The 13883-nt window shown below is 36.2% G+C and overlaps 1 protein-coding gene across 1 annotated transcript in view; it reads left to right on the forward strand.

Moving 5' to 3' along the window:
* The window catches only part of SCAMP1 (secretory carrier membrane protein 1), a 98516-nt gene that overhangs the window by 76832 nt on the left and 7801 nt on the right, over positions 1–13883 (forward strand). The window contains exon 8 of the mRNA XM_024755663.1: positions 2029–2146. Within this exon, the coding sequence (XP_024611431.1) occupies positions 2029–2146 (118 nt within the window). The remainder of the gene's footprint in view (positions 1–2028; positions 2147–13883) is intronic.

The raw sequence follows: 13883 nt of genomic DNA on the forward strand, positions 1-13883 counted from the left end.
GTGACGAAATAGCACAGGAATCTGCTGGTGAGGCTGCATACAAGGTGACCTGTTGTAAGATAGACCTCAGGTACTTCAGCAGGCTTTAAAAAATTAGACTCTTTATTTTGAGATAATTGTAGAGTCACAGACAGTTATAAGAAATAATGCAGAGAGATCCCAAGTATCCTTTATCCAGTTTTCCCCAGTGGTAACATATTGTAAAACTATGGTATAATACCAAAGTCAGGATCTTGACATTGATTCAGTGAAGACACAGGACATTCCCATGACCAAAGGATCCTTTATGCTGCCCGTTAATAGCCACACTCACTTCCCTCCTTAACCCCAGCAATCACTAATCTGCTTGTCATTTCAAGAATGTTGTATAAATGGAATCATACAGTTTGTACACTTTAGCTTTTTTCACTAAGCATAATGCTCTGGAGATTTATCCAGGTTGTTGTGTCTCAGTAGCTCATCCCTTTTTATTCCTGAGCAGCATCCATGGTATGGATGGACCACAGTTTGTTTAACCATTCACCAGTCCGAGGGACCTTGGATTGTTCCTGGTTTGGGGCTATTCTGCTAAAAACATTTCGTGAACAAGTTTTTATGTGAACATAAGTTTTCATTTCTCTGTGATAAATACCCAAGAGAAGAGTGTAATTGTTGGTTCATATGGAAGTTGCATGTTTAGTGTTGTAAAATTTCTATTTATTTATTTATTTTTAGATTATTTATTTATTTATTTTTGGCTGCATACCACAACTTGTGGGATCTTAGTTCCTTGACCAGGGATTGAACCCGGGCCCTTGGCAATGAGAGCCAAGGGAGCCCTAACCACTGGACCTGCTAGGGAATTCCCTGTTCAGTGTTTTTAAAAAACTGACAGTATTTTCCAGAATGGCTGTAACATTTTACAGTCCCAACTACAACATATGGGTGATTCAGCCTCCACATCCTCACCAGCCTCTGGTGTTGTCACTACTTTTTTTTTTAAGCTGTTCTGATGGGTGTGTAATGATATCTCGCTGTGGTTTTAATATTTACTTCCTTAATGACTCATGATGTTTTATCTTTTCATGTGCTTATTTGTCATCTATATATCCTCTTGGTGAAATGTCTCTTCATGTCTTTGCCCATTTTCTTTTTTTTTTTTGGTTGCGCTGGTCTTCATTGCTGCGTGTGGGCTTTTCTCTATTGCAGCGAGTGGGGGCTACTCTTCGTTGCAGTGCGCGGGCTTCTCATTGTGATGGTGCCTTCTCTTGTTGTGGAGCACGGGCTCTAGGTGCACGGGCTTCAGCAGTTGCAGCACGCAGGCTCAGTAGTTGCGACACGTGGGCCCCAGAGTGCATGGGCTTCAGTAGTTGTGGTGCGTGGGCGCTAGAGTGCGTGGGCTTCAGTAGTTGTGGCATGTAGGTTCAGTCGTTGTGGCTCAGGGTTTAGTTGCCCTGTGGCATGTGGACTCTTCCCGGACCAGGGATTGAACCTGTGTCCCCTGCATTGGCAGGTGGATTCTTAACCACTGACCACCAGTGAAGTCCTTTGCCCATTTTCTAATTGAAACTTTTTAATTTTAAGAATTTATTTTTACTGTTGAGCTTTGAAGTTTCTTTATATATTTTGGATACTAGCCCTTTGTTGAATATGTGGTTCTCAAATATTTTTTTACATAATTAAAATGAACTTTAAAAAATAATAATGAACTCATAGGCTTAAAAAATGTAAAATGTCATGGTACACATTTAAGGCTCTGGATTTTGGTGTTTAGGTTTGAATTCAGACTGTGCTGTTTTTATTAGCTGTGTGACCTTGGGCAAGTTACTGAATAATCTTGGTGACTCAGTTTCTTATCTGTAAAATAGGGATTAAAAATAGCATATATCGTAGAGTGTTGTTGTGAGAATTAAATGAGTTAATATGTGTAAAGAACTTGGATGTTGCCTGTATTGTAAGTGCTGAAAATGTGTTAGTTATTATGCTGTTTTTAAAAATTGTGCATTAACTTACTTGCCTAATTTTAGTTTTCTTCTTTTAATTTCATAGTGGTTGGATTTCATCCCTTACTGGTCTCAACAAAAGTATTCCTGTTGGAATCATGATGATAATCATAGCAGCACTTTTCACAGCATCAGCAGTCATCTCACTAGTTATGTTTAAAAAGGTAAGTGAAATTTTATGTCTGTAAATTTTTTTAGTGAACCTGATATTCAGTTCTCATTTTCCCATTTTGCTCTTTATTTAGTGTAACCTCAAGCCATTTGGTGGTTGTTCTTATGCAAGTTTGCTCTCTGAGGATTACTTTTTACAATTAAAAGTTATACATAGATAAATTTTAGAAAATTGCATCACATTTAATGTTTCCCATAGATAGAGAATATTTTTAAATTCTGTTAACCAAGGGCTTCTTTTATCAATTGAAGAGTCAATCTCATTTTTTAAACTTGTATCTTTTTATATATTCTGATTTCTTTTTCTGAATATGAAACATAGTAGACCGATTAATAAATAGAAGTAAAACTCTTGTGTGGTATGTGCATTTTATTTGTATTTTATCTAAGAGTATAAAGTGAGCTGGTAACAGATTCAGGCTGGATTATGGACTGAATTTTATTTTTAGTAACTGCCCAATTATCTTAGCTATACAGTTGGCAATCTATATCCACATGTTCCACATCCTCTAATTTGAGCAACTGTGGATTGAAAATATTAGGGAAAAAAAAATTCCAGGAAGTTCCAAAAAGCAAAACTTGAATTTGCCACACAATGGCAACTATTTACATAGTCTTTACATTGTTTTTACAACCATTTATATAACATTTACATTATATTAGGTTTTATAGGTAATCTATAGATGATTTCAAGTATACATATGGGACAGATGTGGGGAGGATGTGCATAGGTTACTTGCAAGTACTACGCCACTTTGTATAAGGGACTTGAACACCCTCAGATTGTGGTACCCATGGGCGTGGGGATGAGGGTATCATGGAACCAGTACCCACAGATACTGAGGGATGACTGCGCCTCCTCCTGTCAAATTCCCGTGGCTGTTTTCACGGCCTTAAAGAAAATCATTCCATAGGGTAGGAGAAAGGTCAGGTTTTTTTATGTATAAAGTTTTATTGTGCCTTGGGTATGTATTTTTGATATTCTACACATGTTCTAACTTAATATAGAGACCCTGTGAATTACACCTATGTTTTAAAACAATACTTTTTGGTGGGTCTCACATTAAGGAAAATAAGTCCTTAAAACATTTTTTCTTTGTTTTTTTTACTCTGTGGCAACTTGGGAATATGTACAAGGATTGCACAGAAATAACTGTACCTTATATTTAAGAAAACTGCATTCTTGAAATATTTTGCTTGTACATTTGCCTTTAATCCTTCTCAAAACTCTGTGAAACCTAGGCTATGTTCTTTCTGTCCATATTTTGCTACTCATTTTTCCTCTTAAAAGCTTTTACTTCTTTTTAGAAATACACATACATAACTATTGAAACTCCGCTTTCTAAAGTTACTAGATCCTATACCAGCCTTTTTTTCCGTTTTCCTCCTCCTTGGACGCTGAAGCCTTCTATTCTACAGGTGGCCCCTCTTCCTCAGCCTTTATGGTTATGTTCTGATTCTCCTGCCTCTGAGGCTAGTCTTTCTCCTTCATTTCTTTGTTCAGCTCATAACTAAAGGTCTTCTTAAATGCAGTCAGGTCTCTGCTCTTTGTGCTTGCTCTACAGTATTTTTTCCTTTGGGAATTTCAACCTCCCTCATTGTTTCAGTTTCTTCCTTACCTGCATGAACTAGAATGTTGGAGTTGAAAGACAATGCTTTACACAAACATTTAGTTGCATCTTCAGGTGACTGTTTATATCTCCAGTTGATTGGTATCATCATCTCACAGTAATGCATAAACTCATTCTTTTCTCAGAACCAGCACTCCTTCCAGAAGTTCTGATTCATATTCAAGAAACATTTATTAACACCACATATTGTATGATTCCACTTATATGAAATGTCCAAAATAGGTAAATCTATAGAGACAGAAAGTAGATTCGTGGTTGCCTATAACCAGGGGTGGGGTAGAGGGTGACTACAAATGGTTATAGAATTTCTTTTTTGGGGTGATGGTGAAAAAGGTCTATGAATATACTAAAAACCATTGAATTGTATACTTTACAAGGGTAAATTGTATAGTGTACAACATTTATCTCAATGAAGCTGTGTTTTAAAAAGGAAATTTATTAAGTAGCTATTATACATGAGTGGTTGTAAGTACTTTTTCATGTGATTCCATTTAAAACTTATGTCATTACTTTGTCAGTGCTTCCATTACTTTTTTTTTTTTTTAACATCTTTATTGGGGTATAATTGCTTTACAATGGTGTGTTAGTTTCTGCTTTATAACAAAGTGAATCAGTTATACATATACATATGTTCCCATATGTCTTCCCTCTTGCGTCTCCCTCCCTCCCACTCTCCCTATCCCACCCCTCCAGGCTGTCACAAAACACCGAGCCAATATCCCTGTGCCATGCGGCTGCTTCCCACTAGCTATCTACCTTACGTTTTTTAGTGTGTATACTCACTTTCCTAGACACTTTCTTGGTGTCTGTTCCATCTTTCTCTTCCTTTCCATTTCCAACCTCAGCTAACCCAGAGATTTTTTTTTTTTTTTTTTTTTTTTTTTTTTTCCCCAGAGATTTTTTTACAGGTCGCTCATACCCCATTCCCACTTCCTTCCGTTCACTTTATGTATAGTTACTATTTTAATCTAAAAAAAATCCCAAATAAACCCAGCACTGAAGATTTTTGAAGTGGACTTCAGGTTGGGGAATGGGATTGTGGTGGTAGTGGTAGTAGGGCTGGTGGTGACCTTTCACAACTCCCGGATCCAGACTTTATACTCCATTCAAAGCTACTGCTTGGTTTCTTTAAATACATCACGTACATTGCTTTGTCTCAGTTTTTGTTCATGGTATGCTTCTTGGCCTCTGGGTTGCTTTATCTTCTCTACCAGTTGAAGACTTACAAGTGCTCTTTCAAGACCTAGTTCCAGTCTCATAGTCTTCGTCTGTGAAATAAGGAATTTAGAAGAGATGATTTTATGAAGCACAATAAGTGGAGATAATATAAGCTAAAATATAGTCTGAGCCAGCTTTCATATTTGTAACGGCAAGGATTTCTTTTAATTTGATAGAAATTGAGATCCAATGAAAACACCTGATTTTTCTTTTTATTTTCTTTTCCATACTTGCTCAAAACTTGCTGTTTTTTCTTCCAATTTCATTGAGATATAATTGACATACAGCACTATATAAGTTTAAGGTGTACAGCATAATGATTTGACTTATGTCATGAAATGATTTTTAGTAAGTATAGCAAACATTCATCATCTCATAGATACAAAATAAAAATTTTAAAAATGTTTTTCCTTGTGATGAGAACTCTTAGGATTTACTCTCTTAACAATTTTCATATATAACATACAGCACTGCTAATTATATTTATCATGTTGTGCATTACATCTCTATTACTTATTTATCTTGTAACTGGAAGTTTGTACCTTTTTAACTATCTTTATCCAATTCCCCTTCTCCCACCCGCCGCCTCTCATAACTACAAATCTGATCTCTTCTTCTATGAGTTTGTTTGCTTTTGAAGTATAATTGACCTACAACACTATGTTAGTTTCTGGTACACAACATAGTGATCTGATATTTCTGTATGTTTCAAAATGATCATCACAGCAAGTCTAGTTACCATCTGTCATCATATAATGGTATTCTGTTATTGACTATATTCCCCACACTGTACATTTTAAAAGAAAAAAGTCCTTTGGGGCTATGTAGCCATAGTTTATAACCACTAGGAGTCAGGCTTTCCATAAGCAGTTAATGCCCTCTAAAAGTTATCTGTGCACACTGTTTTGGCTCTAGAATAGTTGCTTTTTATTAGGCTATTCTGCATCTCCAGTACCAGCTAAATGGTGCTCTGTGGTATATATTTATTTCAATGGCAATGAATACAATTTTGAGAATTTTGTGGACATTCTGAAGTCCTGCATAGTTTGCAGTTAGCTAATCATTGGTGTCTAAAGTGCCCAGTATGAGCACTATGGTATCTTTGTTTTCCCCATAGTGTCATCTTATAATCCAAATTTAAAATAATTGAAATGCAAGAATATCTGTCTCTTGTACCTATTCATAGATAACGGAACAGTTTAATCCTTACCTTTCACAGATAGATTTTTAAAATTTTCTTTTAGATTATTCCCAAACAATATATATATATATTTTTTTAAAACAATATTTTTTTTTACAGGCCCATCTTTTTATAGTAAGCTATTAGAAAGAATTAAATAATAGTTTTGGGCTAAGGAAGAGGTATTATAAATGGGTCAAATAATAAATGAATGAGTCATAGGAGATTATATATCAGGGGAATACAAAATTTCCCCCATCCTTTAATTGATATAAGAGCTAGAATAACTTAGTACGCTAGAGATAAATAGATAATACATAATTTGTATTTCCTTTGGGACCTAGTTTTGAATGGTTATTTTTCTATGAAATTTAAAAAATTGTTAATAGACTTTGTCCACATTAATAAAATAATTGTTAGTAGTGATTTTTTTGCACTTCAGAAGAATTTTTTTAAAAAGTTATTTCACTTCTTTAAAAAACAAGTTTTTAAAGTGCTAAAAAATCTTTGTCTATACCAAAATATCTGTTTTGCAAATAATCTTTTATTTTGTGTGAGAGTATAGAATTAGGGTATATGGTCCACAATAATGAAAAGCCTCATTTATTAGTTAAATTGGTGTTTTACAGTAAATGCTTTGTGAAGCTATCCTACTGTATATAAAGTGATAGTCCTCTTAGATTAAAAGTGAATTTCACTTTCTTTGAAAGCATTGTAGTTGTTCACTACCCTCCCCTCTCCTTTTATTTCTGATTTATTTTGGATCTAGGACAGAATGCTGATAATTTTACTGTAATATCTTTCTGTACTATCACAGACAGGCATGCTGCTTCTCTCTCTGAATCGTCCAACACTAAGGTCTTTTCTGATTAGGTATCAATGTCAGATGATTCACATTGCCTATTAAAATGCTAGTCCAGGGCTTCCCTGGTGGCGTAGTGGTTGAGAGTCCGCCTGCCGATGCAGGGGACACGGGTTCGTGCCCCGGTCCGGGAAGATCCCACATGCCGCGGAGCGGCTGGGCCCGTGAGCCATGGCCGCTGAGCCTGCGCGTCCGGAGCCTGTGCTCCGCAACGGGAGAGGCCACAACAGTGACAGGCCCGTGTACCGCAAAAAAAAAAAATTTTTCCTTGTGATGAGAAGTCTTAGGATTTACTCTCTTAAGAACTTTTGTATATAACATACTGCAGTGTTACTTATATTCATCATGTTGTACATTGCATCCCTAGTACTTATATGTCTTATAAACTGGAAGTTTGTGCCTTTTGTGCCTACTTTCATCCAGTTCCCCCTTCCTCCACCCTCTGTTTCTCATAACCACAAATCTGATCTCCTTGTCTATGAATGTTTCTTTTTGAAGTATAATTGATCTCTAACACTGTTAGTTCCTGTTATACAACATAGTGATTTGCTATTTCTGTACATTTCAAAATGATCACCACAATAAGTCTAGTTACCAACTGTCACCATACAAAGATATTACATAATTATTGACTATATTCCCCACACTGTACATGTCATACCTATGACTCATTTATTTTGCAGCTAGAAATTTCTAATCTTAATCTCCTCAGCTATTACTCTCCTCCCCCAACCCCCTTCCCTCTAGCAACCACCTGTTTGTTCTTTGTATCTATGATTTTGTTCCTGTTTAGCTATGTTTGTTCAATCGTTTTGTTTTTTAGATTCCACATGTGAGTGGAATCATACAGTATTTCACTTAGAATAATACCCTTTAGGTCCATCCACGTTGTCACAAATGGCAAGATATTCTTTTTTTTTTTTTTTGCCGTACGCGGGCCTCTCACCGTTGTGGCCTCTCCCGTCGCGGAGCACAGGCTCCGGACACACAGGCCCAGTGGCCATGGCCCACAGGCCCAGCCACTCTGTGGCACGTGGGATCCTCCCGGACCTGGGCACTAACCCGTGTCCCCTGCATCGGCAGGTGGACTCTCAACCACTGCGCCACCAGGGAAGCCCAAGATATCATTCTTTTTTATAGCTGAGTAGAATTCCGTTGTGTGTGCATATGTGTGTGTGAGTGTGTGGGTGTGTGTATGCCACATCTTCTTTCTCCATCTATTGATGTGCACTTAGGTTGCTTCCATATCTTGGCTATTGTAAATAATACTGCAATGAATATATATCTTTTTGTATTAGTGTTTTCATTTTCTTCAGATAAATACGTAGGAGTGGGTTTGCTGGCTCTTTTGGCCGTTCTCTTTTTAATTTTTTGAGGAATCTCCATACTGTCTTTGGTAGTGGCTGCTTCAATTTATATTCCCACAAACAGCGCACAAGGGTTTCCTTTTCTCCACATCCTTGCCAACACTTGTAATTTGTTGTCTTTTTGGTAATAGCCATTCTGATAGGTGTGAGGTGACATCTCATTGTGGTTTTGAATTACATTTCCCTGATGATGAGTAATGCTGAGCATGTATTCATGTGCTTGTTGCCCATTTGTTTTCTTTGGAAAATGTCTATTTAGGTCTGCCCATTTTTAAATGAGGTTGTTTGTTTTTTTGATGTTGAGTTGTATGGGTTCTTTGTATATTTTGGATATTAACTCCTTGTCAGGTAATATTGTTTGGAATATCTTCTCCCATACAGTAGGCTGCCTTTTTGTTTTGTTGATGGTTTCCTTCACTGTGCAAAAGCTTTTTAGTTTGATGTAGTCCCATTTGTTCATTTTTGCTTTTGTTTCCCCTGCCTGAGGAGACATATCCAAAAAATATTGCTAAGACTGATGTCAAAGAGTGTACTGCCTATGTTTTCTTTCAGGAGTTTTGTGGTTTCCAATCTTACATTTAGGTATTCATTTTGCATTTATTTTTGTTTATGGTGTTAGAGAATATTCTAATGTCATTCTTTTACTAGTAGGCATCCAGTTTTCCCAGCATCACTTATTGAAGAGACTGTCTTTTCTCCATTCTATATTCTTGCCTCCTTTGTCATAGATTAATTGACCATAAGTACACAGGTTTATTTCTGGACTCTATTCTGTTCTGTTGATCTATGTGTCTGTTTTGGTGTTAGTACCATAGTGTTTTGATTACTGTAGCTTTTTATTATAGTCTGAAGTTGGGGACTGTGATTCTTCCAGTTCTGTTCTTCTTTCTCAAAATTGTTTTGGCTATTTGGGGTCTTTTGTGTTTTCATACAAAATTTTAAATTACTTGTTCTAGTTCTGTGAAAAATGCTATTGGTATTTTGATAGGGATTGGATTGAATATTAAGATTGCCTTGGGTAGTATGGTCATTTTAGCAATATTAATTGTTCCAATACATGAACACAGTATATGTTTCTATCTGTTTGTGTCGTCTTCAGTTTCTTTCATCAGCATCTTATAGTTTTCCAAGTACAGACGTTTTACCTCCTTAGGTAGGTATATTCCTACATATTTTATTCTTCTTGATGCAGTTGTAAATGGGACTGTTTCCTTAATTTCTCTTTCTGATAGTTCATTGTAAGTGTATAGAAATGCAATAGATTTTTGTATATTAATTTTGTATCCTGCAACTTCACTGAATTCATTGATGAGTTCTAGTAGTTTTTTGGTGGCATCTTTATGATTTTCTATGCATAGCATCATGTCATCTGCAAACAGTGACAGTTTTACTTGTTTCTAATTTGGATTCCTTTTATTTCTTTTTCTTGTCTGATTGCTATGTGTATTGCTTGCAATACTATGTTGACTAAAAGTAGAGAGGCTGGGCATCTTTGTCTTGTTCCTGTTCTTAGAAGAAATGCTTTCAGCTTTTCAACACTGAGTATGATGTTAACTGTGGGCTTGTGATTTGTGGCCTTTGTTACTTTGAGGTATGTTCCCTGTGTACCCACTTTGTAGAGTTTTTATTATAAATGGATGTTGAATTTTATCAAAAGCTTTTTCTGCATCTATTGAGATGATCATATTATTTTTATTCTAAAATTTGTTAATGTGGTCACGTTGATTCATTTGCAGATATTGAACCATACTTACACCCCTGGGATAAATCCTACGTTATGATTGTGTATGATTCTTTTAATGTATTGTTGGATTTGGTTTGCTAATATTTCATTGAGGTTTTTTGCATCTATGTTCATCAGTAATATTGGCCTGTACTTTTCTTTTTTTGTGATATCTTTGTCTGGCTTTGGTATCAGGGTGATGCTGGCCTCATAGAATGAGTTCAGAAACATTTTTTCTCTGCAGTTTTTTGGAATAGCTGAGAGGGGTTGGTGTTAACTCTTCTTTAAATGTTGGTAGAATTCACCTGTGCAGCCATCTGGTCCTGGACTTTTGTTTGCTGTGAGATTTTTTTAAATTACTGATTTAATTTAATTCTTGGTAGTTGGTCTGTTCCTAATTTCTGTTTCTTCCTGATTTAGTCTTTGGATATTGTACATATCTAGGAACTTATTTGTTTCTTCTGGGCTGTCCATTTTATTGGCATATAATTGTTCATAGCAATCTATTATGATCCATTATATATCTGTGGTGTCAGTTATCAGTTCTTTTTCATTTCTGATTTTACTGATTTGGATGCTCTCTCTTTTTTTCTTGATGAGTCTGGCTAATGGCTTATCAATTTTGTTTACCTTTTCAAAGAACCAACTCTTAGTTTCATTGAACTTTTCTACTTTTTAGTCTCTATTTCATTTATATCTACTCTGTTCTTTATGATTTCTGTTAACTTTGGGTCTTGTTTGTTCTTTTTCCAGTTACTTTAGTTGTAAGGTTAGGTTGTTTATTTGAGATTTTTCATTTCCTGAGGTTGACTTGTATCTCTGTAAACTTCACTCTTAGAAACTGCTTTTGCTGCTTCCCATGGATTTTGGATCATTGTGTTTTTGTTTTCCTTTTTCTCCAAGTATTTTTTAAATTTCCTCTTTGATTTCTTCAGTGGCCCATTGTTTGTTTGGTGAGCATATTGTTTAGTCTCCATGTGTTTGTGTTTCTTACATTTATTTTCTTGTAGTTGATGTCTAGTCTTACAGCATTGTGGTCAGAAAAGATGCTTGATATGATTCCAGTTTTCTTAGGTTTACTGTGATTTGTTTTGTGGCCTGCCATGTGATCTATCGTGGAGAATGTTCCATAGTGCACTTGGAAAGAACATGATTCTGCTACTTTTGGATGAAATGCTCTCTATTTATCTATTAACTTCATTTGGTCTATTGTGTCATTTAAGGCCAGTGTTACCTTATTGATTTTCTGTCTGAATGATCTGTCCATTGATATAAGTAGGGTGTTAAAGTTTGCTAGTATTATTGGGTTTCTGTCAGTTTCTCCTTTTATGTGTGTTAGTATAGTAATTCCCCTACATACAAACGAGTTCCATTCCAAGAGCGTGTTTGTAAGTCCAGTTTGTTCGTAAGTGCAACAAAGTTAGCCTAGGTACCCAACTGACACAATCAGCTATATAGTACTGTACTGTAATAGGTTTATAATAACAGTACAGTACAATAGCTGGCATACAGAGGTTGGCATTAAGTGAACAGGCAAGAAGAGTTACTCACTAGAGGAGGGAGAAGGGGTGGGAGATGGTAGAGCTAAAGGATCGTCAGCAATAGGAGATGGAAGGTAAGCTGCAGTTTCACTCACGCCTGACGTTGATGGAACGAATCTTTGAAAGTTCACAACTTGAAGGTTCATATGTAGGGGACTTACTGTATGTAGTCTGTATATTTAGGTGCTCCTATGTTGGGTGCGTATATATTTACAACTGTTATACCTTTTTCTGGATTGATCCCTTGATCATTATTTAATGGCCTTCTTTGTCTCTTGTTACTGTTTGTTTTAACGTCTATTCTGTCTGGTATAGGTATTGCTACTCCAGCTTTCTTTTCTGTTTCTGTTTGCATGGAATACCTTTTTCCATCCCCTCACTTTCAGTCCGTGTGTGTTACTTCAGGTCTAAAGTGAGTCTCTTGTAGAGCGCATATATATGAATCTTGTTTTTGTATTCATTTAGCCACTCTGTGTCTTTTGATTGGAGCATTTAGTCCATTTACATTTAAAGTAATGACTGTTAGGTTATGTATTTATTGGCATTTTGTTAATTGTTTTTTGGGTTATTTTTTGTAGTTCTTTTTTCTTTCTTTTTCTCTCTCCCTTGTGATTTGATGACTATCTTTAGTGTTATGTTTGGATTCCTTTCTTTTGTGTATGTATCAATTATAGACTTCTGGTTTGTTGCTACCATAAGGTTTATATATAGCAGTCTGTGTGTGTGTGTGTGTGTGTGTGTGTGTGTATGATTATTTTAAGTTGTTGATCTCTTAAGTTTGAACACATTTTAACAACCCTGCATTTTTACTCCACCCTGCCACATTTACAGTTTTTGACATCATATTTTACATCTTATTTTGAGTATCCCTTAGCTACTTATTGTGGATATAGATAATTTTTCTACCTTTTATTATTATTATTTTTTAAATATTTATTTATTTGGTTGCACCAGGTCTTAGTTGCGGCAGGCAGGCTCCCTAGTTGTGGCTTGCGGGCTGCCTGGCTCCTTTTAGTTGTGGCATGTGGGCTCCTAGTTTAGTAGGCAGGCTCCCCAGTTGCAGCTTGCCAGCTCCTTAGTTGTGGCTCACTGGCTCCTTAGTTGTGGCATGCATGTGGGATCTAGTTCCCCAACTAGGGATCGAACCCAGGCCCCCTGCCTTGGGAGCACAGAGTCCCAACTACTGCACCACCAGGGAAGTCCAAATTTTTCTACTTCTGTCTTTTAAGCTTTCTACTAGCTTTATAAGTGGTTAATTTACTACCTTTACTGTTTGTTTGCCTTTGCCAATGAGATTTTTCCTTTTGTAATTTTCATATTTCTAGTAGTAGCCTTTTCTGCTTTGAGAAGTCTCTTTAACATTTCTTATAAATCTGGTTTTGTGGTGCTGAACTCTTAGCTTTTGCATGTCTGTAAAACTTTTGATCTTGCCTTCAAACTGAGTAGTCTTCTTGGTTGTAGTTTTTTTTTTCCATTCATCACTTTAAATATATTGTGCCACTCCCTCTGGCCTGCAGAGTTTCTCCTGAAAAGCCAGGTAATAGCCTTATGGGAGTTTCCTTGTATGTAACTTGTTTCTTTTCCCTTGCTGCTTTTAATATTCTCTCTTTATCTTTAACTTTTGCTATTTTAATTACAGTGTGTCTTAATGTGGTCCTCTTTGGGTTGATCCTGTTTGGAGCTTTCTGTACTTCCTTGACCTGGATGTCTATTTCCTTTCCCAGGTTAGGGAAGTTTTCAGCTATTAGGTCTTCAAATATGTTCTCTGTCCCTTTTTCTCTCTTCTGGGACCTCTATAAAGTGAATGTTAGTACACTTGATGTTGTTTTGGAGGTCTCTTAAACTGTCCTTATTTTTAAAAATTCTTTTTTCTGTTCAGTTTGAGTGATTCCACTGCTCTCTCTTCCTGTTCTCTGGTTTGTTCCTCTGTATCATCTAGCCTACTGTTGATTCCTTCTAGTGTGGTTTTAATTTCAGTTATTGTACTCTTCAACTCTGTTTGATTCTTCTTTGTATTTTCTAACTCTTCGTTAATCTTCTCACTATGTTCATCCATTTCTTCTCCTGAGTTCTTTAAGCATCCTTATGGTCATTACCTTAAATTCTTTATTGTGTAGATTGCCTACTTCCACTTCACTTAGTTCTTCCTTTGGAGTTTTATCTTGTTCCTTTGTTTGGAACATATTCCTCTGTCACCTCGTTTTGGTT

This window comes from Neophocaena asiaeorientalis, unplaced genomic scaffold (genome assembly GCF_003031525.2).
Source record: "Neophocaena asiaeorientalis asiaeorientalis breed wild unplaced genomic scaffold, Neophocaena_asiaeorientalis_V1.1 scaffold37, whole genome shotgun sequence".
Lineage (NCBI taxonomy): Eukaryota > Metazoa > Chordata > Mammalia > Artiodactyla > Phocoenidae > Neophocaena > Neophocaena asiaeorientalis.